This window comes from Rhinolophus sinicus, linkage group LG14 (genome assembly GCF_036562045.2).
Source record: "Rhinolophus sinicus isolate RSC01 linkage group LG14, ASM3656204v1, whole genome shotgun sequence".
Classification (NCBI taxonomy): Eukaryota; Metazoa; Chordata; class Mammalia; order Chiroptera; family Rhinolophidae; genus Rhinolophus; species Rhinolophus sinicus.
Window position 1 is genome coordinate 55,418,621 of NC_133763.1, and position 24,624 is coordinate 55,443,244.

Here is a 24,624-nt window from a genome sequence, read left to right on the forward strand (position 1 = left end):
TGCGAATTTCTTCAGATTATTGCAGAAATTGGGTGAAGATAATCTGGAGGAAGTGTGGTTTGTTTTGGACAATGTCAGCCTCCACAAAACCCAGGAAGTGCGTGATCCTGTTCGTCAGACAAGACTATTATTTCTACCACCACACCCTCCAATGATGAACCCCACTGAAGTTTTCTCAAAAATTAAGTTCTGCGCAAGAAATATTTTGGCTGATCCATCAAACCATGAGCATTTAGTAGATGTTATTAATCATTCTGTTGCAACTATTACTCCTACGGGGTTGTCATAATTATTTTATGAATGTATACGAAACTACCAGGAGCAGCGGCAAGAAAACCGTTATAAATGAAGCTATAGTAAGTATTTCTGATGTTAAAAAATGTATTTTGTGTTTCTTATTAAATACATGCAATAAAATGTTTAATTTTAACAACATTGGATTTATTTTTATTACAAAGATTAAGAAAATATTTTTGTGGAAAATGTTGATCTGCAAAAGGGTGAATTTGGAGTGCAAAACCTGTAAACGATGAATGGAAATGAAACTGAATACTACTACTGGTACTAGTCAGAAGAGGCTTTTCGGGGTTGGGGGGCTGTCATTCTAACGGCCATCGAGTGCCCAGTCGGGACGTTCTGCAAACGACCCTGCAGTCTCCGCAGTGGGCATGAATCTGATGTGTTAAGAACTGTAAGGTCTTGTGTTTCAAGGACTGGATCAAAGGGACGCGGTGGAAGATGAGATCAGAGGGTTGCTTGACACACCGAAAGTGCTCCGTGAGTGTCGCCCCAGCCACTACCAGTAGGTGTTCGTCACTGTCTTCCGCTCAAAGGTGCTTAAGTCGGCTAACGGACATCTATCCGCTCTTGCGTTGTTGCCGTTGTGTGTTTTAAAAGAATGCGTGTAACGTCAATTACCATCATTCCGAAATGCTCCCTAAATACCTACCCTGAACCTTAGCGGCGGAGCGCACTGTCCCCGCCTCCCGCCGAAACTCACCCGCCAGCCCTTCTGTCCCCAAGCGCTCCGGAACCGTTAGCGACCGGAAGTGACTCGGGATAGCTAGAGCGCTGAGAAAGGCGTCCGGCCTTTCCCGGGTCCGGAAACACCCGGGTTCCCGCCTGGAAGGGGCCCAGGGCTCCGACTTGGAGGAAGAGCAGGTCAGTGGGGGGTCGGGCAGCGGGTTCGGCGACCAACCGCGGACCTGCGGGAACCTCCAGGATCCCACAAGAGGCCGACGGCGACTGGGGACAGGCCTCCGGAGAGACAGCACCCCGGTCGACCACGGACGGCGAGGCGCGGTTGGACGGTCGCGGCCTTGGTCCCATCCCGGCGGGCTCGAGGAGCGTTCTCCCGTCGTGGGGTCGCCGGCTGTCCCTGCTCACTGGGACCTGGTAGGACCTCCTAGACTAAGGGATATGAAAATTGGCTCCGGTTTAAGCTTCTCTGATCCTTAGAGAACCTGAGGGCCCTGAGTGAGATGGCTGAAGGGGGCCGGCGCTAGAATCCTTTAGACCTGGGTTCAAATTCTGCCTCCACCACGCCCCAGTTAAGACCTAGGGCATTTTTAACCCCTGTAAGCCTCGGTGTCCTCGTTTGTGTAAATCAGGGTAATATATGGTGCCTAATTCATAGGGTGGTTGTGACGAGTGTGAGAGTGCAGGTAAAAAACTGAACTCTTTAGACATTTTCCTCCCCTCCCCGTATTTGCTATCACTCCCATCCATGTTAGACAAATGACACTAATTAACCAGCTGTCGCTTCTCTGGAGCGCATGGGAAGCAGAGTAAGGGAGAAACCATGGTGCAGGACGTAAGGGAGAAACCATGAAGAATGCAAAAGACTGATGTCATCATGGGCTTCGTATTGGTTCTCATCCCTGACTTCATACCCAGCACGAGGTGGACTCTTGAAAAGTACTTACTCCGATGAACGAGGACAGATCAAGGGGGAAGGAATTAAAAATAGAAGGGGGAGCGTGAATCACCTTGACTACATTTAGCTAATTGACAAAATAAGTCAATCCACTTTTCCTGTCAGAAAAGCGTGGCATACTTGCTAATTTAAAGGGCTCCAAGTACTGGAACTGGGAGGGACATCTCAGAATAAATACTAGACGCCTAAACTCCAAAAGCTTATAGTCTATTTGAAGGGCAAATGAAACAATAGCAAGTAATGTGGCTGAGAATGTGGTGAGTGCTAAATAGAATGATAAAATTCTGAGAAGGAGAAATGTGTTGTTAGGTAATAGACCAGTGTTTCGATTGAGCAGGGAGCAATGAGACAAGTCTTTTGATTTGAGAGTACTGGGGAAATGTGACAGTGATTGGGGGTAGGGAGAGGGACATTCTGGAGGGTTGTAAAACGCAGGCAGGATCGCTAGTGCTAGAAAGAAAGGAAAAAGCTAAATGTTTATCAATAGAAGAATACTTGCATATGCCACATCGTATAATATTATGGAATACTATCCAGCCATTCAAATGATAGATTATCAATGAAATTATCGGAACAATATATATGTCATTTTTCTTGGAAGAAAACTGTGTAAAGACATGAGTAATTGTGTGGTGCTTGTGCCCGTAAAGGAAATGGACACGCTCCAAACTTAATGATGATCCCATGTTAAGAATTATGAAGGTGTTAGGTATTTGCAAACTAACAATTAAGTTGCCACAGTTTCGTGGATACTGGCAGAAGTCACTAGACTCCTGTGTCAGAAACAAAGGTCTTTATTTAATGACACGAGTACCATGAGCTTCAAGTGTTTTGAAAGAGTCTAGAAGCACTGAAACTTCCCCATGTTTATTATTTGTTTCATTGTGACGATTAGATAACAAAACCTTTTTAAAAAAAATCAAAACTACTAAGATTTGGTTCTGGTGGGAGGACAGAATGTTTCTGGGTTAGGGTTGGGGAATAGGTAGAAATATCGGTGGTGGCTATCAGCAGGAACAAAGGGGAAATTAAGGTGAAGATTGCAGGAGCATCTGAGAACTCAGAATAAATGGGTAATTAGGAACAGTGCTAAAGGAATAAAAATGTGGGACCAAAACAACAAAAGTAAAAGACATTTTCCACAACCTCCACCCCCGAAATCCTATTTAGTCTGAAAAGTTAAAATTTTAATACAACGGGTATAGGAAGAGTTAACAGATTTGTTTCCCCAATTTTAAAGCTAGGTATTAAAGCTAGGGTCGGTTACTGAAGCTTACGTCATGGATTTAGCGTGTAAAAAGCTAAGCTGCAAACGTAGGTTTTGTAAACTCAGGTCTCAATTCATTAAGATAGGAAATGGTGGAAAATACGTAAATATTATAAAAGAATTTATATTGAATTACAATTTTTTTTTTGAAGACCTAATAACATAGGTCTTCAAAAAAAGTGAGCTATTACTAGGAGACAGGGATTTAAAAAAAAAAAAGCTATGAACGATGATTAACAGGAATTCATCAAAAACTGTGCAGTCTGTGAGAGGATTGAATTGATGAAAAGAACCATGAAGGGTAGGGGCATCGAACCAGGCCAGACGCGAGCACAGCTAACCAGCATCTTGGGGATTCCCAAAGTACGCGCCGGGACGTTCTCAGGGCCCTGGGGCCGCGCGACCCCGCAACGCGCAGGCGCGGGAGGAGGACGAGGTGCCGACCATAGAGCTTCCAGACCACCAGGATTCCTAGAGAGCTGCCGGAAGTGCCTTTGGGGCAAGATGAGTGTTGGCGGGTGTTGTCCCCCAGCTGGTTCGGAAGTTGGGGGCCTGGGGGGATTAGAGCTGTGGCCCCCTTCTCTCCCTGCCCTCCCTCCTGGTCCGTACACCCTCTGCAGCCTCTCGTCCCCACCCCGGGCCGCGCCTGGAACTCGCGGTGAGTACTGTTCGGGCTCGGGGCCTGAGGAAGGGGAGCGCTTTGTGGGCAGCGCAGGCCGCCGCTGGGGACAAGCCTGAGAGCCCGAGAGGTGGCCCGACCCAGGTGGGCGCCCGGGCTATTGGGACCGTCAGCGGGTGCTGTGGTTGCCGGCGCGGCCGTGTTCGCGTCCCCAAACGTTTTGCGAGAAAACTTCGTTTTTTCATTGCTAATGGTTTTGTGTTTTTATTTACAGTCCATCGTATTTGTCTTGAATTAAAAGACTGCTCCTACGTGATCGTTTATACAACCGTTTCCACGATCTGAGTTGTTTTTACGTAGCAGTTTTGCATTTCCGTCACAATAGTCGGTGTTCTCGTTTGTTTGTTTGTTTGTTTAAGATAGATTTTGCTTTTGGAAGCCCCCGTCTATGGAAACCTTGTTTTTGATGTTAGGTTAATCTGCTCTTGGTAGTGTGTTCAGAAAATGGTGGTGTTGACTGGAAAACTGTACCAAAATTTTTTTGACAACTTCGGGGTAATATAGAATTCAGCCTTCTTCAGAATACTTTACTTAGTTTATTAAAACTAACTGAAATAGGGGCGACCGGTTAGCTCAGTTGGTGAAAGTTCGGTGCCCTTAACAAGGTTGCCGGTTTGATCCCCACATGGGACGCTGTGAGCTGCTGGATTGAAACAACTACGGTGTTTCCCCGAAAATAAGACCTAACCGGAAAATAAGCCCTAGCATGATTGTGCAGGATGACATCCACTGAACATAAGCTCTAATGCATCTTTTGGAGCAAGCCTTAATATAAGACCCGGTCTTATTTTCGGGTGAACACGATGCTTGACTTGGAGCTGATGGGTCCTGGAAAGACACACTTAAATAAATAACTACATAAGTTTAAAAAAACTAACTAAAGTAAACGCCTGTGACCTCCAGGGGGGGCCTATTTCCAAACTTGGGTCACACATGAGTAATTTTTGTCAGGCAATGGTGATTGCCACTGCCACCTCTAAATTTCAACAATCCTTACTTCCGTTCGATTCGTTAAGTATGTTTGTGCAGTAATCATTGTTTTAGCAAATGCAAACATTTTGAATTTCTGTTGTAAAGTGTAAAATGTGGTAGATGTTACAACGTTCGTCTTGTGCAGCATGGGGTAACTATAAAGCACAGTATTTGCTTCACCTACCTTTTCTTGATCTTGATCAAGCCTGGGAAACATCTTGTTTTATTTTCTGTTCCCAAACATCCCAAATTATACCTAATTAGTCTGCAAGAAGAAAACATTTATTCATCTGGTGAAAAAATAATGCTGTTAAAAGTTGAGTTGTGCCTTCAGTAGTTCACAGGATTTATAGCATTTGAGGTCAGAAGAAGCCTTAAAGATTGACTGTTTTAACTTCCTAAATCAACCAACTCAACTAGGTATTCTTAAAAGAAAATGAAAGAAGCAGTCTTTATCCACAAGGTGCTTACCAATATAACAGATGTGTATGCACAAAACTCTTTAAGAAGAAGATACATAGTGGATTAATTTTGTACTTGGTTAGTTATAGGTTGTAATTGTCGAAAACCATCTGACTGAAAAGGGAAGAGACTAAAAAGTGGAAAATTAGCTGCTAAAAATAATAAGCAAGATGGGAAATGGACAAGACTTGTTTGCTGATTTGGTATAAAATATGAACAAACCCGAAGTTTTACTATTGAGACTTTATTTAATGTTACGGTGTTAACATATTAATTTAACATTTTAACATACTAACAATGTAAAGTTCTTGAATGGTGCATACTTGACACTGCAATATTTTGTGCCTGGTATTGATGAGGATTGATTTTTAACATGGAAGATGGCTGTTGTTTGCTAAAGATTAGCCTTGACTGTAAGGAAATTCATAAGAAAACATGGTAAAACTATGACTGCAATATCACATTCTAAGCAATTAGAGCTTAGAATGCATGTCTCATGGTAATGATCTTTTAAGTGTTTAAACTATAAGTTGCTATTTTAAGAAAATTTAAGAACTTATTAAATTTTCATTGATTTTTAAAATAAATTATTTAAAAACCATGGAAGTTAATTCTGTCTGTTCAAAACAAAAATGATTAACCCTTGTCTCAAATACTCCGCTGAATCTCAACCTCGTGCCCAAATTCACTTTTCCCTCAAATTTCACTACTCCAGGAAATCCCCTCTCTTCTCTATGAAGTCATCATCCATGAATTAAACCCTCTGATGTTACTCACCATATTTAACCTTATTTCTTGTTCCTTGGTTCTTCTTATCTGTGGCTTACTCCCCAAACTATTGCTCCCAACCGTGGCTAATTTTAAAGACAATTTTGAAATTCTCTCCCTTTTCTCTCTACACTCTTCAAATAGGGGTTCTTAACCCTCCTGGAGTTCTTGGTTGGGTGTCAGGTCTGTGAACTGTGCTGAAATTGAATGTAAGCTTTTGTGCCCAGGGGCTTTTTTCTGTGTTTTCCTTAGATTGTAGAGACTAGGAACCAACCTCTCCCTGCCTTCCTTCCAAACACTCTGAAAGATAGAGGCACTGCTTCAAAGATGTATGTCAGGAACTAGACGTAACCTGGCTTTCCTTCTAAGTTCTTATCTCTTCTTTCCCTTTGTGGATTATACCTCGGTCTCTGCTTCTGTCGTGATGTTGGCATCTCCTGCTTTTGGGTGCACTGCCTTTGGTTATGTTTGTCTTGCTTATCTGCTGTGCCACCTTCAGCTGTGTTTTTCTCCAAACCATTGTCTACAGTGCTGTTACTGTGATCTTTGTGGCATACAAACGTGTACTATAACTTCCCTGCTTAAAAAAAGAAACAGGTCACTGTCACAAGCAAGCATTTGCAAGAAAACCATGGCCATGGTCGGACATGTGCCGTGCTCTACACAATGTGATAAATCCAGTATTTGGACCATGTAAAACATACCTTGGCAAGAACAAGCACCTTAATCTGCTTGGGAGCGGGGGGATCAGGGGCAAGGACAACAGAGAAGACCTCGTGGGAAAGGGTGACAGGTAAGCTGAGACTTTGAAGTTAGAGTTGAATGGTTTTAGCTAGACCAGGATTTATCAGCCTTGGTATTGACACTTTGGGCCAGATGGTTCTTTGCTGTGCATTGTAGGATGTTTAATACCATCTCTGGTCTCTGCCTACCAGATACTAGTAGTACCCTTTCCCCTCAGTTGTGACAACAAAAAATGTTTCCAGGCATTGCCAAATGTCCCTGGGCGACGGGGGCAAAATTGCCCCAGGCTGAGAACCACTGAGCTAGAGTAAAGAGTTCTGCAGCAGAATCCAGGTGTGAGAAAGCTGCATTCAGAAAAGGCTGTATGAAGGTGAGTTTATAGCAGATAAAGCTAGGAAGGTTCACATATCAGAAAGGGCCTTGCATGCCATGCTAAACAGTTGGGTGTCCTGTAGAAAGATTCTAAGGAGGTGAGTGAGTTGTATTACATGTTTGTTAAAACTGTGTCTCTAGGAGTAGGTTAGTTTCATAGGGCTCCTGTAACAAACCATCACTGGGGAGCTTAACGACAGAAATTTATTCTCTCACAGTTACGGAGGCCAGAGTCCAAAATGAGGGTGTGGGCAGAGCCATGTTTTCCTAGCTTCAGGTCGTTCCCTGACCGTCCTTGGCATTCCCTGGCTTGCAGCTGTGTAACTCCGCTCTACCTCTGTAGTCACTTAGCCCTCTTCTGTGTCTTCATGTAGCCTTCTCTTTGTGTGTGCTGATCTCTGTGTCTCTCTTCTTAAAAGTGCACAAGTTGTATTGGATAAGGGGCCCAGCACCTGATTCCAGTACAGCCTCTTCCAGTATGTTAACTTGATCACATCTGCAAAGACCCTGTTTCCAAATAAGGCCACATTCACAGGTACCAGAGGTCAGGACCGCAACATATGTTTTTGGAGGACACAATTCAAACCACAGCAGGCAGCTTTGTGGAACACAGACAGGATAAAAGCTACCCAGAGGCAGGAAAACCGCTTACGTCTGTGACTACAGGCAAGAGATGTGTCTAATAGCAGATAAAAGCCAGAGGCGTATAACCCACAAAGAAATGGACCCTGTAATCGAAGTCTTTGTACCTCAGGTCTTGTATCTGAACCTGACTCCTCAACGAGTATAGATGTGTTCTCTGTTAGGTACTGTCAATAATGGTCCTCTGATGTTCTTGGAGTCTATCAGTAAGATGAAAGATACAGGTGTTGGTGGGGCATCCGGGCTCCAACAAGAATTCTGGAGCTCCAGATGAGCTCCGTAGTAGAGGCAGTTGGCCGTGACACAGCGGGGAGACGGGGAGCACAGGCAGGATAATGAGTGTTAGGCGGAGAAGGCGGGAGTACTCACACAGTACTCGACAGCACCTTGAGCTAGCATATGTGGCAATTAGTCTCATCTGTTGAGAGCAGGACAGGCTGAGAGGTGAAATGTGTAGAAACGGTACAGAAAACTGGCAGCTCTGAAGGCCAGCCAAGGTGAAACGCAGGATTTCAATTAGATGCATCTGCCTGATTTCCTGACTTGGTTTACCCATGCTCCCCATCCCCAAGGAGAGAAAACAGGAAGGGGGTTATTCCCCAGATGGCTTTGGCATGAGGAGGTAAAGAGTTACTTCTGAAAGAGTGGACAGGATCTCTTGAATGACTGAACCATGAAGTCTGTGTCCTGGTAGGGAACTTTTGAGACATCGTAGTAAATTACTGTGACCTCTGACGTCCCTAATGCTGTCATTTTCTCTTCCTAAAGAAGTACCCTTAAAGAAGAGGCCCTCAGAAGGTTCTTCTCTCACGGAGGTAAAGGTGGTAGAAACGAGCCTCCTGAGCTTTTCCGGCCCTACATGGCTGCTGAGTCGAGAAAGCCTTTAGCCCCATCCCCAGCAGACCGGGCTCCTGAAGAGGACCTTGTGATCGTCAAGGTAGAGGAAGATCACGGCTGGACCCCGGAGCTTAGTCGGCATGGGAAGCATCCCGCTGACCAAGAGCTGTCCCGCCTGCGCTTCCGGCAGCTCTGCTACCAGGAGGCGCCGGGGCCCCGCGAGGCTCTGGCCCAGCTCCGGGACCTCTGTCATCAGTGGCTGCGGCCCGATTTGCACAGCAAGGAGCAGATGGTGGAGCTGCTGGTGCTGGAGCAGTTCCTGAGCATCCTGCCCGGGGAGCTCCAGGCCCTGGTTAAGGAGCATCAGCTGGAGAGCGGGGAGGAGGTGGTGACCCTCCTGGAGGACCTGGACAGGCAGATTGATATACTAGGACGGCCAGTAAGTAGGAGGGGGTGCATGCTGCGACGTGGGGGTCCTGGAGGCCGGGTGGAGGGACGCTGGAACCATGGAGGAGAGGAACTGCTGAGCATGAGTTCCTGTTGGAGGAGGAGGGAAAGAGCTGCAGTGTCTTAGGGCTTGTATTCGCAGAGTTCTTTTTTGTAAGGATCCATTTCTTATCCTCATAGCATCCCTGCACTGTATTGTCTCTGTTTGCCAGATGCAAAACTGATGCATAGAGTTTAAATGATTCTTTCAGGGGCACCCAGAAGTTACAGGCAGGTCTGAGACCAGAGCTCGGGTTTCTTGGTGCTTGTCAGGTGTCCCTCAAGCAGCACTGCTTTGTCCCCACCTCCGCCTCAGGCCCCTGGCCTGGGTGCACAGGACCGAGTTGAGTCAGGAAGTGAAGGAGGTCTGCTGCTTCCTTTCCCAAACACGTGTCCCCGTAGATGTGCTCTTGGTCCTCCTGCATCAGTCAGCTGATTTCTCAGAGGGACTTCTGTGATACAACTGTCCCATTGCTTCTAGGTCCCCGCTCGTGCACATGGACACAGGGTCCTCTGGAAGGAGGTGGCGCACTCAGAGTCGGCACCAGATGCTCAGCTGCAGCCTGTGGCGGCCCAGCATGCACTTCCAGGCCTCCTGGGGCCACGTGACAGAGGTGAGCAGCCAGATGTCACTGGTGAGGAGGGCATAGGAAGGGAAGGAGGACATCCCGGACGCCTGTCGGGTCTCAGAGAATCAGTCACGAGGTCTTCCCTGAGTGTTTATCCAGGCTTCAGATACAGACTGTTGGTCCCAGTGGTAACTCACGATCAAATGAAAGAATTTGAGGGTTTGTACATATTGACCTACTTGTTACCCTGATGTATTTCCAACAAGGTGTTTTTGGGGTTTTGCTGGTACTATCACGTCACTTTATTTGTAAATATTTCAGAATGTTTCCTCAAACAATGGCATTTCCATCCCAGTCAGGAGGCATCTCACTGGTGCGCACTGACCTCGCCCACAGCTCTGTTCCTGTTTGCCCGTTGTCCCAGCAGTGTCGTCCAGGGTCCCGGCCACGACAGCACTCTGTGATTAGCTGTCATGTCTCTTTAGTCTCCTTTCATTTGCAACAGTCCTCAGCCTTTCTTTGCCTTCATGATCTTGACATTTTTGAAGAGTACAGGTCAGTTATTTTGTAAAGTGGCTGCCATTTGGGATTGTGTGATGTTTCCTCATGTTTAGATTCAAGTGTATTTGGCAGGAGCCCACACCCCCCACCCCGAAGTGACGTTGTATCCTTCTCAGGGAGGGAACAGGAATTGTCCTGTTGGTGGTGATGGTACCTTTAATGACTTGTTTAAGGTTATTCTTGCTGAGTTAATTGTTGTTGTAAAGTTACTGTTTTTCTCTTTGTAATTAATAAGTAATTTGTGGGGAGATACTCTTGAGCCTGCAAATATCCTTGTCATCAGACTTTTGTTGCTACAGTAAAACATAGTTTTAGTGTTTATTGATGCTTCCTGACTGAATCAGTGATTACTAAGACCCTTACAAAGTGATAATTTTCTAACTGTCATTCCTTCTACTTTATTTGTTTATTGTAATGGAGATGTTCCCTTCTCCCCCACTTTATGATTATTATTTTTTGCTAATCAGTATGGACTCATAAATTCTTATTTTATTCCGTATATATTCTGTTACTATCTTTATTTTGATGTTTAAATTGCCTCAGCTCTGCCAGAGAAGGAGCCTTCCATTTGGCTCCTATATCCTTTTGACTCTTCCCCATCATCGAGAACTTACTTTCTTACAGAACAGCATGTTGTAGTCTCATCTCACACTTGCCCTACGTTTCTTATTTTTTGTGTATGTGTTTTATAATAGTTTGTTCTAGATAAGTGGGTTTTTAATATTTCTAAAGAAGCAGCTTAGAAACATTTTCAATTGTTAGTATAATTCTTGTCTAAAATCCTAAGGCCTGTTGCCCGATTTCGGTATTTTGCTGCCTGGTACCTGGAGGAAGCAGGTCCTGGCAGTCCTGATAGACATTTCCGAAAGGCAGTGTTGTTCGTAGAGATAGATTGGGACCTAAAGAAATACTGTAACGAGCACAAGGATAGAATATACCTTTGGTGGTAGAGAAAAAACTGAAAAACGATTCCTGATAGGTAACCAGTACTCTTTGTGTTTTGGACGTGTAACTTAAGGCTGGTGGACATTGGCATGTGGATGTTTTGTGGACAGCCGTAGGTAGGGACCCAGGACCCAACACCCCAGCAGCTCACATCGAACCTCTGCCATGCATACTGCTGGCTCCGCCAACCACAGAACAAGGCTGGTCTCATTCCTACCTCCCTTCTTCTCTCGCAGCTCTATCCACTTCTCCGAGTCCCACCCCTTCCCAGAAAGGAAGTCCTGGAGACCAGATGACAGCTACACTTCTAACAGCAGGGTTCCAGGTGAGTTGTGCCCTTCTCAGAAACCACACAGCTGTCCTTGGTAGCGTTTGCGGCATCCATCCCATGTCTGGACTGTAGCAGTACTCACCCAAGAGCCTGCCCCAGATTCCTTTGACTGGAGACAGCTCAGCCCTTGATTTCCCCCAATAAGTCTGGTCATTTTCCTCTTCTTCCCAGCTATTCCAATCCCTTCACCCAGTACGTTCCCACCTTTAGCTCCTCTCCAACCCTGCGGGATCTCGGACACTCTGGGTTTGAGCTGTGGAACAGCCCCAGTTCCCCAGTGAGGATCTTGTTTTATTTCAGACTCTGGAGAAGATCGAAGACATGGCTGTGTCCCTAATTCGAGAGGAGTGGCTTCTTGATCCATCACAGAAGGATCTGAGGAGAGATAACAGGACAGAGAATTACAGAAACATGTTCTCCCTGGGTGAGGAGAGCTCCGGTTATTATCACTTAAGGTGTTTGTTTGTTTGTGATGTGCCCTTGGCTGTGAACTTTCTGAAAGACATAGTTGAGTTTTAACTCAGGACCCAACAGAGAGACACAGTATTGAGATTTCTTGAGACCTAACATGAAACTTGTATTCAAAGGTCCAGGACTGACTGACCTTATGTTTGTGCCTGGGTATTGGTCAGTTTGCCGATTGGACATTGAAATCTTGTATTGCTCTCTTGAGTTCACGCAATTCTTCTGCTCCCAAGGCCCCATAAGATCTTTATAGAGATTTATCTCGGGAGCATTGTGCTCCTCCCTTTTAATGGCTGTTGGGGCTTTTTTCCATTTCTGTCCCACTCATTAGATCTGTTAACAGTTCCATACTCCTTCCCAGTCCCCAACTTCCACTTCTCCGTGGCTGATCCATTCCACACGTTAGTTAGTCCCCATTCCAATAACCCGCTTTCGAGGCACGCCTTCCCCAGTTGGCCAGTGGTACTGTGCTCTGCTCCTGTCTCTCCAGTTTAGGAAAGCATTCTGGAGACAGACAGAAGCTTTACATAGACTTGTAGCTGTTCCATGTGTCTTTTCCTTTTCTCCTCTCTTTGATTCCTTTCTCCTGATGTAAAGAACAGGAAGTGAAACTGCCTTAATGTTTATTTATTACATTTTTTATTTCAGGTGGTGAAACCAGAAGTGAGAACAGGGAATTAGCTTCAAAACAGGTAGCACCTGCCGGAGTCCAGCCACATGGAGAGACAGCTGCCAGATGCAATGGGGATGTTACCGGGGCTCTTGAGCATGGAGAAGCCCGAGACCTTCTGGGCAGCAGAGTAGAGAGGCAGCGGGCAAATGCCACCCAAGAGAGACGACATAAATGTGACGAATGTGGGAAGAGCTTTGCTCAGAGCTCAGGCCTTGTCCGCCACTGGAGAATCCACACCGGGGAGAAGCCCTATCAGTGTAATGTGTGCGGGAAAGCCTTCAGTTACAGGTCAGCCCTTCTCTCCCATCAGGATATCCACAACAAAGTCAAGCGCTATCACTGTAAGGAGTGCGGGAAGGCCTTCAGTCAGAACACAGGCCTGATCCTGCACCAGCGCATCCACACTGGGGAGAAGCCCTACCAGTGCAGTCAGTGCGGGAAGGCCTTCAGTCAGAGCGCGGGCCTGATCCTGCACCAGCGCATCCACAGTGGGGAGAGGCCGTATGAGTGCACTGAGTGTGGGAAAGCCTTCAGTCACAGCTCTCACCTCATTGGCCATCAGAGGATCCACACTGGGGAGAAGCCCTATGAGTGTGATGAGTGTGGGAAAACCTTCAGGCGGAGCTCACACCTCATTGGCCATCAGAGGAGCCACACTGGGGAGAAGCCCTACAAGTGCAATGAGTGTGGGAGAGCCTTTAGTCAGAAGTCAGGCCTGATTGAACACCAGAGAATTCACACTGGGGAGAGACCCTACAAATGTAAAGAATGTGGGAAGGCTTTCAATGGGAACACTGGCCTCATTCAGCATCTGAGAATCCACACAGGGGAGAAGCCCTATCAGTGTAATGAGTGTGGGAAGGCCTTCATTCAGAGGTCAAGTCTCATTCGACATCAGAGAGTCCACAGTGGAGAAAAATCTGAATCCACAGGAGTTTAGGGAAACACTTGAGTCATAGTTTGGGTGTTATTCAGTATTCGAGAAACCACATGCTGGTGAGAGATCTTTCAGTATAGTAAAAAGGCAGAAAGTTTGTCATCGTTGCAACCTTCCGTAGGGTCAGAGCCAGGAGTGGTGGCGGTCAGAATGGCTCACAGTAGTTTGGGCCCAGTGCCTTGATGCAGGTTCATTGGTGTGACAGCCTCTTGAGGTGTCTGGTGGAGTGGAGCTCCTGTGGCCTGGTGTAGCCTTTAGAAGCTGAAACAGCGTCAGGGTGAGTTGCTTGTGCAGCCGACGCACTGAACTCTGTCTTTTGGGTGAGTAGCTGTAGGTTTGCAAGAGGCTGCCCCTAGTTCTCTGAGTTCCCCTCTCCTGTGAGCCTGTTTCTCCCCGAAGGTGCGCTTGTGCCCCTGATCGATCTAAGAAGCTGCTTTAGAGTTCGAAGCAGCCTCTGTGTGAGAGACTTAGTTTATGCTTAGCTTTCTAAGATCCTAGTTCTATGGAAGTTCTTACAAGCACTTGATGTGTTTATGTTTAAGTGTGTTTTATCCTAACGTTCCTGATAGTGGAAATCCATATTCCCACGCAGACTCAGAATGCTGTATTTTTAACAGCACTCCGGCATTTTTCTTCACATCCCCGCCTCACTGACGCCACTGAGTCACTGAGTATCCACACGTCTCCTTCACCACCCCAGGCCCAGAGCCCGCATCAGCAAGGGAGTAGACACTTTAGTGATGGTTGTGGGAGTGTGCAGAGAAAGGGGTGTGGTGGCAGCCCCCTGCTCCGGAGTTTGGATGGCTGTACCTTCTGCTGGTGACACTGGCTCTCCTGTCCACCCTCCCATTGTGCTCTGGTCCGTGGAGGTGTTCACACTCTCCTACTTGTGGCATCACGTGGGAGAAAGTGGAGACGGGGGCTTGAAGAAGACGTAGAAATCCTTACAGAGCGTGTACTCATCCTGTTGGTCCATCACAGGATCGCTCAGCTTCTGATCCGTCTGCGCGAATCCCGACTGGATGGCCTGTCACTCTTGGCATTACCCTGGCCCCTCTTTAGGTGGCCTCAGCACCTCACTCATCATTCTCCCTGTTTCTTGCTGTTGGCTTTTTATATCCACAGTGGTTATCTCTTGAGTACTTCACTTCCCTGTTCCTCATTCTGAATTCTGGCGCGTGCCATCAGCAATCCAGCAGACTGAAACGCATCAACACCAGGACCATATTCCATCTTTGAGGCTTTCACTGAAACCCCAAGGGACACTGAAATAATGAGGCTGGTTCTGCAGTCATATGCTAGAGCTCGCGCACCCTTTTAGTTGGGTAATTGTGACTATTCCAGTAGTGCTACCACTGCCCCACGTATTGGGGACACTCAGAACTCCCATTTACTAAACCACGTATGAAAATGCTACCGTAGTCTTGAGTCACATCTCATTTCTGGCTGTTTGATTACCCACTTGTTCATCAGATTTGGAATTGAGTAACTTCCCTATTTCCAGAGTCACCTTTCATAGTTGGAATTAACTGATTCCATTAATCCTGTTCAGAACAATATAATATACCTTCTGATGAAAACTCCAAGAGAACTTGCATAACTTCGCACTGTGAATATTCTGAACAGAGACAACACTTATTAATCAAGGTATTTTATATTTGATGTTTTTAAAAATCAAGTCAAATTTTCACATCATAGAGGTCTGCCTTTTGGATCATAAATTCCTTCCTCTTGACATCCTTTGTCTCCCCCTCTTTGGCCCACCTTCACCACTAACACCATCAACGTTATCTATACCTGTTGAGTTATTGGTACCCACTTGTCATTTGTCATCCTGGTTTCCCTGCTTAACTTCTTCAATATGGTGCTTATTCTCCCTTCCCTTTCTTTCCCCCCTCCACCTTAGATTACCATTCGTAATTCTTTTGTACTTGAACTTTCAAGTAACCAGAAACTAATAAATCTGGTTGTCTCTAGATCCTTGCTCTCTGCTTCAGTTGTGCCTTACCCTCTGTAAGATACTAATAATGCAAACATTACATAGGATGGGCACATTGTCAGGGAGAATATGTGTGTGTGCACGCACACGTAAACATCCTTCTCCCATGTGGTCTAGAGGAACACTTGTCTTCTAGTGAAAGCTCTGAGCAGAGCAACATTTGAAATAACTAGATGTACCAGCTAACATCTCTTGACTCAGTAAAGTGTGGCCAGATTACTTAACTCTCAGAATATTACTAAGCATCTGGCAGAAACTCAGAGGAAAGAAGATAAGACCAGAAAGATCAGGGTTTTACTGGGTGAATGTGAGAAAAGACTGATTGTCACGGCTGACTCAGCACACCTACAGAAATGGCCGAGTAGCGCAAGATGGTAGAAAAGGCTGTTGTCTGCATGGGGCATGGGGGGAAGTCCGTCTGAGGTCTCGAGTTCTCACACTTGGGTTGTTGATCGGTCTCTCTGACCTTGTTTTGAGCTGCTATCAGAAATGCACCAAGTTCCTTTACCCTGCAGGTTCTGTTTTTCTGTTCTTAATCTGATATGAACTGTCCACCAGTACTGTCTTCTCACATCCTCAGCTTCTCGTTTTAGGACCTCGAAAGATAAAAGTGGGTCCTCCCAAACTCTGCTGCCATCCAGCATATCCCAGCAGACACATCTGAGGCTTCAAGATTTCCTCCCTGGAGCGAGGTGGCAGTGCCAGGATGTGGCTGACTCCCACACACGGAGCACTTAGCATCACTCTTGGTTCTGTGGCTCTAGAGAATAACGGCTGGTATTTATTGAGCACGTGCTGTGTGCCAAACCTTGTGTTAAGCTGTGATAGATACTGTTATATCCCCCGTTTTATACACAAGGAAACTGAGGCTTAGGGAGTTGACTGAGCTGACCAGGATCGCACAGCTATACATGAGGGAGCAGAGCTAAGCTTTTGCGTCTCCCTGATGACACCCTCACCCTGGCCTGCCGGTTCACAGTTACGCACCCCTACTTACAGGAGGTGCTGGGGACTGGGACATGCAGTAGGAAGTCCATTACCATCACTGGGAGATTGGTTGAGAATGTCATTTCGGTTTATAATTGCACCTTTCAATGTTGATACTTTTGATGCTTTGTAGTACTAGAAAACTCACTTGTGTAAGTAAAACATGTTTAAAAGAATAACGGAGGATAAAGCAATAACTTACAGATTCAAATACATTTCTCTGTAAACTGCCCCAGGGAGGGAAATGAGGTCTCCATGCAGCAGGCCAGATGGATGGACAATTAGAATGACAACAGTAAGTTCATCAATAGCACCAAATGTGGAAAGTCTTCCATTTACTGCCCAGTTCCTTGTGCCATTCTCTTTCTTCTATCAGTCACGCGATTTTAGACGAGTCATCCATGTTCCATCCATGTCTTCATTAATCTATTCTAAAAACTCCTTAACTGGCTTAACAGCACACCATTGAAATGTCCTCAGAGCCACTAGTGGATAAATGTTAATGCCTTTTCTTAGTTCTTGTCTTTCTTGATCTGTATTTCATACTATTGAATTTCCCCCGTGTCTCAAGAATTCTCTTCTTTGGCTTGTGAGATCCTTTTTGGTCATTTTCTCCAATTTCTAGATTTTTTTTATTAGTTTTTTTTTCTCCTGCTATGCTCTAAGAATAATCCCCATATCTTCATTTTATTCACTTTTTTTAATACTCATATATATCCATTTCGATTAACACTTACCTTCTATATTTCAGTAACTTAACATTTCCACCCTGTGTGTTGTCTGTTGACTCGTCGACTTTTCCACAGCTCCCTATACAACTTGGTGTTTGAAAACAGAACTCGTCACTGTTGTCCCGCACCCCCACTGTCCTTTTAAGTAGGCATCGTTGCTAAGTCCTTGACCCTGAACAAACTCACTTCCCTTTGTATCGTATGCCAGTCTTGGAGTTGCCTTTTCGTCTTGTTCTGCTCTCCATTCTCCATGCCTCACATCTTGCTAAGTTGTTCCAATTCTTAGTTTTCTTCTTGATCTAGGTCATTTACATTTCTGCCATCCCTTCGTAGTCCTCCATGTAGAGCCATATTCTCTAGGGCTCAGGTTATTGTACTTCTTCCTGTCCAGTTTCCTTGCTCTCGAGATCCCCATCTTGTTTGCATCAAAGATGACCCTTCTCAAACTCCATTTTCATGACGTCTCACTTTCATTCAAGAAAACAGCAGATAATTGCGAGCAGCACCATGATGTTCCAAGTTCTCTGTTACTTTGCCCTCCATGCCTCGGCCTCAGTGCCCAGCGTACTTACTCTCAGTCCTCACATTCACACTTCTTGTGGCCTTCCACTGCTGTCTTAGAAGCCCTAGCCTCTGTGCCTTTCCCATGCTATTCCTTTTGCTTAGATTGCTTTGGCCCCAGCTCCTGTTCACTCCCTTCAAAGCCTAGTTTCCTTCGTATCTTCTGAGTGAGCGATCCCTGACTGACCTCACCTCACACTAACACCACCCTTTTTCTCTGCCTCAGCACTGATCCTTTGAATTTCTGCTGTGGTCCATGTTGCTTTGTAATTATTTCCTAGCAGTCTAATGTAGTTTCACATTTGTATTTATTTCCAAAATTAAATTGTAAGCTCCTTGAGGGCAGGAATAATAATTTTACATTGTATCTCTGCACCCCCCTAGTGCCTAGTACGGTGCTGAGCACACAGTAGGTGTTTAATAAATGCTTGTCGAGTTGTGTGGATTATTTATGGTGTTATCTACAGAAATTTTTACACTTTTTCAAGGATGTATATCTCTTCCTACCACTTTGTGCACAGACCTATTTCCATAATACATCAGTAACTGCTTAGACCTAAGAATGAGGCCAAAAAAGTCCAATTTTAGGAGGGTGTGTGTGAAAAGTTACAATATGAAGCTCTCCATTTGTTTGGCCAGATCTATTTATTGGTTAAGAAAAAAGAAAAGGAAACACTGAAGATTAAAGTGTTATCATTGCAAAAGTACTTGAGGATAAGCTTTCGTATCTGAAGTTAGACAATGCTTCTCAACTGGGGCAATTTGGCAGTGTCTGGAGACCTTTCGGATGGCTGGGATGCTCCTGGCATGTAGTGGGTAGCGGCTAGGGGTGCTCCTCAACATCCTGCACGCACAGGACACACCAGAAACTTATCCCGTTCCATGTGTTTGATAGTGCCATGGTTGAGAAGCCCTGGTCTGCATATATTTAAGGTATGTAATGAAAAAGACAGGAAATACTAGCATTGCAATTAGAAAAATTAGCTATGCTAAGCTTTACAAGAACCCTAAGTGTGTATCTATTTTGTAGTTTGTAAGGTTATTTAAAAAAAAAAAAAAAGCCTTAATGTTTGGAGTTCACAGCAACATACCTGTCAGAATGATGGCGAACAATAAAATTGGTGGTGTTCTAAGTCTGCTTCCTGCATCAGCTGTGCTTCCATCCTTACACCGTGTGGAAGGCGTTGCAGGAGTACAAGTCTAGCTTTAGCTTCTGCATCTTGGTTCAGTACATAAAATGAAAGAAATCACGGTGGCTATCTCTGCAGCAGGGGGCCTGTAACTTACCAAAGATTTACCTTTGGGGGAAGCATGACCTCCAACAGTCCCTTGGGCAGCCAGACAGGAATAATTACCAACCTCCCGAAAATTTGCCAAAGGAAACATTCCCTTACAAAGTTTTTAACATACTCTAAATCCTACTTAGGAAGGCAAATACATAGGGAGAAATGCAATTTCCTAAAGTAAATTTTAAAAGACCATTTAAAAACTAGTCTCCTTTTGTAATTCTGGTACAGCCTTCAACAGGTTTAAAGAGGATCAACCCAGAGTTAGAAAATTAGTTTAAGCGTGTAATACATACAGCAAGGAAATAACTGCATTGCTCTGTTGTGTTTATTCATGTGTATAGAATGATAGGTTTGGAAGTGACTTTTGAGATTTTCCAACTCTATGTAAATGGAGGTCCAGAGAGGTCATGTGGCTCACGCCCCGTTACCCAGTAAGTTTGTGGTATCGGTGAAAATAGGATCCAGGTTTCTGAGGCTTTGCCCATTTCCTTTTTGGCTGGTTATGCCCTCAGGTCCGACCCTTGATATTTTATGTTCTTAATTCAGCCTTAGTACCTCCACCTGTAATGTTTCATTTTATGAGTTACGCCTTTCTCAGCTTGTATGCCCAAACCAGACTGGTGTCTCAAGTTACACTTTTTCATAAGTAACTGCAATATCGCAGCCATTTCCTGAAAGCCCTGCTAACTTGGATCTGGTCCCCAATCTTCAAGAAAACAGGATTCGCAGCATTGGCTTTCGTATCGCTGATGATGACCAGAGCTCTTGCGGTCCCGCGTGTCGGTTTTAGGGATCATGTCGGGCCCTCACTGGAGGTGGTGCCCTTTCCAAGCCGCGATGCCTATACGTACGTTCCAAGATTCTAGGGTGTTCCTACCCTGAGTAAAATCAGGAAGCAAAAAATTACCTCGTGAGATGAAGAGCCGCAACCCCACAGCCGGCCAGGACCCAGCTGAACGCCCCGCCCCCCCCCCCCCCGGAAGTGCTGTGAGGGGCTTCCGCCCCGCGGAGGGTCGTGGTGCGTTTGAGTGGCTTCTTGGTGAGCGTTCCTCAACTACAACCACTCAGATTCCCTCTCTAGGCTGGAACCTGGAGAGGCGGCCTCTCCTGGGACGGCAGGGATTGCGCCCAGATGCAACCCCCCAGGGGAGGTTTCTCTCGCGATTCAGGGCTGCCGGAGTCCCCACTTGGGACTTCTTCCCTCTAGGGATTGTAACCCTGGGCTTTTCTCCGGTCTAAAGAGTTTTATCGAGTCACAGATGCACCCTGCTGCACTTAGTATCGCTGCCCACCAGACACTCAGCTTGCCATTCCAAAAAAAAAAAGGGAGAAACTGCAAATTTCTGGAAATTAGCATTAGGAACTCGAATTTTCTGGGAGGCTTCGTCTCCCACTTCTGCTTCTTGTGCCCACGACATGTCCTTTTGAATGCAGAAGACACCTCTATTTCGGCTTGGCAGTAAAGGATCGCCCTCCCCCTTTAGCAGTCACGTTTCCATCCTCCCAGCAACGGCGACGCAGTTCTCTCCGGACTCCCCTCACCGCCTCGCAGTGATGCTCAGATGCAGAGGCAGTGCGACTCCTGTGGCGCAGTGTGTGATCCGACAGTCCTCTTGCTGCAAGTTAGACCCTTACTTGCCTCTTTTTTTCCTTCTGTAAAACTCAGTAATTATGTAGCAGCTACGGCAGTCTGCCTTTTCTTTGAGTAAAATCATGTTTCTTTTACAGAAGATATATTCTGGAAGAAGAGGTCCTCCAGAGGAATCTTACTGAATCACAGACTCCAATTACAGCAAAGCTGCATGCCGCATTTCTAGAGGAGCTGCTTTTGCTGGCTCCAGGGAATCTGTTACCAGAAAAGTCTCCGCTCTGCGCGGGCTCCAGCGGCTCGGTTGACAACAGGCTGAGTGTAGTTCCTGACCATCCTACCTGAGTAGCACCAGGTCCGGGAGTGGGAGCAGCATGGGTGTGGCAGAGTCCTTGAGAAGGTGGCTACGCTGGATGCCCTCCACCACGAGAGGGAGATGGATGAACCCAGACAGCAGGGTGGAAACGGAGAGGTATTTATCAAGTCATCTTAAAACTTTTAGTCTCTTAGGGATTCTTCTCCTTTTTCTCTGCTTTTTAGTAATGCAAGTCTAAAGCCAGACTGTGGCTGTGGCCATATAACTTCCTCTTTCTCTGCCTCCATTTCCTCTGTAAAGGAGGATGAGAAAGGCACCTGCCTGGTACATAAGAAGTGCCATCTAGATATTTGTTGTAATTATTTCTTCCTTTCTTTACCTTCCGGGGACTGGTCTGCTCTGCTGTTTTATCTGTTTATACAGTGATTTCTTCATAATTTCATGTGTTTAATTTTTTCCCAGATCGCAGCTCTTGTATACAGTCAAGAAGTGATCTAGCAAGAAATGCCAGCTCTGGGAGCAGAGGGAGAATGTCTTTTCAGTTCATACCCAGGAATTCACCATCGAAATATAAATTGTAGGGACCCTTACCCCTCAGGAGAGTTGTAAGTGTTAGGCTTTGACATTCTGTGGTCTTCTTAAGGGTGTGGGAGTAAGGGACCTGAGGAGTCTTTTTTTTTTTTTTTTTTTTTTTTTTTTAAGCTTCTATGTAACTGGATCAGGATACGGGTATTGTGAACACTTAGCAGTCTGGTTAAGTTCAAAATGACCGGGGAACAAGAGGGAATCCAGCTCAGCTCTGCCACAGTATTTTATTGTTCAGGAGTTCCATCTTTGCTGCCTGTTTTCTGACATATAAGTTATAAATATGTTTTCCATTTTTCACTTGTCTTTGTGTAAGATGGTTTTATTTTTATTTGCAGGGATTTCAATTGTTTGTATGGAGGTCAGATTTATCAATCTTTTCATTTATGGCCTCCAGATTTTGCCCCAAAGTTAACACGGCCTTCCTACTCAGAGTTTCTAAAAGACTTCTACCACATTTTCCTGTAGTACTTTTTTAGTTTCAGTTATAACATTTGCAAGTTTGATGTATTTGGAATATTTACCTGTGTACAGAGCGAGGTAGGAATCCAGTTTAACATTTTTCCAGATGATTACTCAGTTTTTCTCATATATTTATTGAAGAGTCTACTCATTTTTTCCTACTGATTTGTTACCTTTATTATTTGCCAAATTTCTACATGTGATTGCATCTATTTCCACACTTTTATTCTGTACCACTTGTCTGTTTCACTCTCCAGCACCACATTGTTTAATTATTGAGGTTTTGTAATATATCTAAAGTCCTTTAGGACAAGTGCCCCTCCATTACCCTTCTTTTCCAGAGTTTTCCCAGGAAGTCTTGCTTGTTTCATTTTCTGTGTGAACTTTAAATTTGACTTATTAAAAAGTTGGCATTTTTATTTGAATACTGTTAAATTTACAAATTAATTTAAGGATTACTCTGTTAGTCCTAAACCCTGAGGAGTCATTCCCTGCTTGACCTCGGAGGCAAGTGGATGGGGTTGGCACCTTGACAAACCTGGATTCAAATTTCACCTCTGCTGGTTTATTGTCCAACCTCGGAAAAAATTTATCTGCTTCTCAGTTTTCTTTTATGTGAGAGGAGAACTGTAACGTCTGCCCTGCGGGATTAAGTAAAATGAAAACTGTAAAATGCCTTCTTCGGAGTAAACGGAATCCTCGCTTCTCTTGCAGAAGCAAGAGAACCACTGAGAGGGAACCTCCGGGATCCTAGAGGGGATCCCCAGGGAGGGATTCCGGGAAGTCGTCTCTCCAGGCCACTGCGGGCCTCGATGGTCGCTCAGGCGTCGGACCGCCGAGTGTCAGGTCAGTGCCCTCCGGTCTTCCCGGGGTTTGAGTGGCTCCTGGACGAGTAGCCACAGAGCAGAGGGAGCTACGTGCTGTGCGGCTTCCCCGCGACCTGCCTCGCCCCTCGCCCCTCCCTTTTACTCTTTTCCTTCCCTTCCTCCGCTGCGCCACCCCCCGCGACCCTGTGAGCAGGATGGCGGGCGGGACCAGAGCCCTTCCCCCCAGATCCGGGCGTCTCGGGCCGGAGGACAGCCAGTCACTGGAGTGACCCCGCCTCGCTCTCCTGACGAGGCCCCTGTCGGGTGCGGGGAAGCGGACGGGGATGGAGGAGACCTTACGTTCTCTTGGCCCTGTGCTCTCAGGTCTCCTTAACAGGTGAAGGACGCTTAGAAATTTTATTTAAATGTTTTTGAAATATTCTCATGTTGCCTCAGAGAAAATAGCCAGCTTAGCCGAATGTTCTACTCATGAACGCTCCTTTCTTTTGGTGTCTATATTGCATTTTCCCTCCCCGCCCAACCTTTTTCTTCTGTTTCAAAGATGAGAGCAAATGTCCTTTCTTCTTGTTAGCTTTCCTTTGAAGTTAAAAATGTTAAAGGTATCTGATAACAGCCCTGAAAGGTACTTTATATGTATCTGTAGCCTAAAGATAATTTATTCAGGAAAAAAATACATTTATCCTTTGTTTTTGCCTGAAGTCAATATCAGCAGTTTCTGGCTGTGAGGGGAATGTAATTGGGAAAAGAAAGCACACTGAGGCAAGGACAGGAAAGGATAATTCCAGTGTGAGCAAGCCACAGACCAAGAGGGGTTTGCATGGGACTAGGGGTTCTCCGTGTTTTGCTAATAAGGGCAGAGCAGCTTACACCACTTGTTTCCTTGCTAACCATGTTTCTGGACTCTGGGCAAGAATTCATGTGACCTCTGCATTTTGAGCCTTTTGCAGGGTTGCCAAGGAGCTGCTGTTCAGAGACACTTGATAGAACAGCATCACTTAGAAATAGTCCAGCTCCTAAGCCATGGAGGGCACATTGTCCATGTCACAACAAACCTATGACTGATTTGTGGGGAACATTTCTCCCACCCAACCAACCAGAACAAGGAAATCAGAGGCATAAAAAAAGATACAAACTAATAAAAACGATTACCTATGGAGGTGGTGAATTGAAGGGGGCCCAGGGTGGAAGCAAGGCTTCTCCATATGTCTTTTTAGAGTATTTTGACTTTAGAATTGTATACAACCTAATCAAAGACAAGTTTTTAAGTAAAATTTGTAGAATAATTTCTGGATGCTCTGGGCATGTTAGATTTACAGAAAAATTGTGAAGATAGTGTAGACAGTTCTTCTATACCCCACACCCAGTTTCCCTGTTATCAATATCTTCTATTATATAGTACATTTACCACAACTGTTGAATCACTCTTGATTGTTAAAGTCCATACTTCATTCATATGTCCTCAGTTTTCACCTCATGTCCTTTTTCTATTCCAGTGTCCCCTCCAGGACATCATGTTACATTTAATTGTCATGTCTCCATAGGCTCCTCTTGGCTGTGACAGTTTCTTAGACTTTTCCTTGTTTTTGTTGACCTTGACAATTTTGAGGAGTACTTGTCAGGTTTTTTGTAGAGT

General features: G+C 45.4%; 1 protein-coding gene across 4 annotated transcripts in view; it reads left to right on the plus strand.

Moving 5' to 3' along the window:
• The first annotated feature begins 1,107 nt into the window (after nucleotides 1-1,107).
• Nucleotides 1,108-24,624, plus strand: part of ZKSCAN8 (zinc finger with KRAB and SCAN domains 8) — a 31,912-nt gene continuing 8,395 nt past the window's right edge. Inside the window, exons 1-6 of one of the 4 annotated variants that reach the window (XM_019714106.2) lie at nucleotides 1,108-3,861; nucleotides 8,611-9,118; nucleotides 9,647-9,779; nucleotides 11,477-11,565; nucleotides 11,872-11,995; nucleotides 12,685-13,630. In XM_019714106.2, coding sequence (XP_019569665.2) covers nucleotides 8,702-9,118; nucleotides 9,647-9,779; nucleotides 11,477-11,565; nucleotides 11,872-11,995; nucleotides 12,685-13,630 — 1,709 coding nt within the window. In that variant the 5' untranslated portion in view covers nucleotides 1,108-3,861; nucleotides 8,611-8,701. Of the gene's footprint in view, nucleotides 3,862-8,610; nucleotides 9,119-9,646; nucleotides 9,780-11,476; nucleotides 11,566-11,871; nucleotides 11,996-12,684; nucleotides 18,373-24,624 lie in introns of those variants that run through there. The other 3 variants (XM_019714090.2, XM_019714091.2, XM_019714089.2) reach the window with 3 other exon arrangements.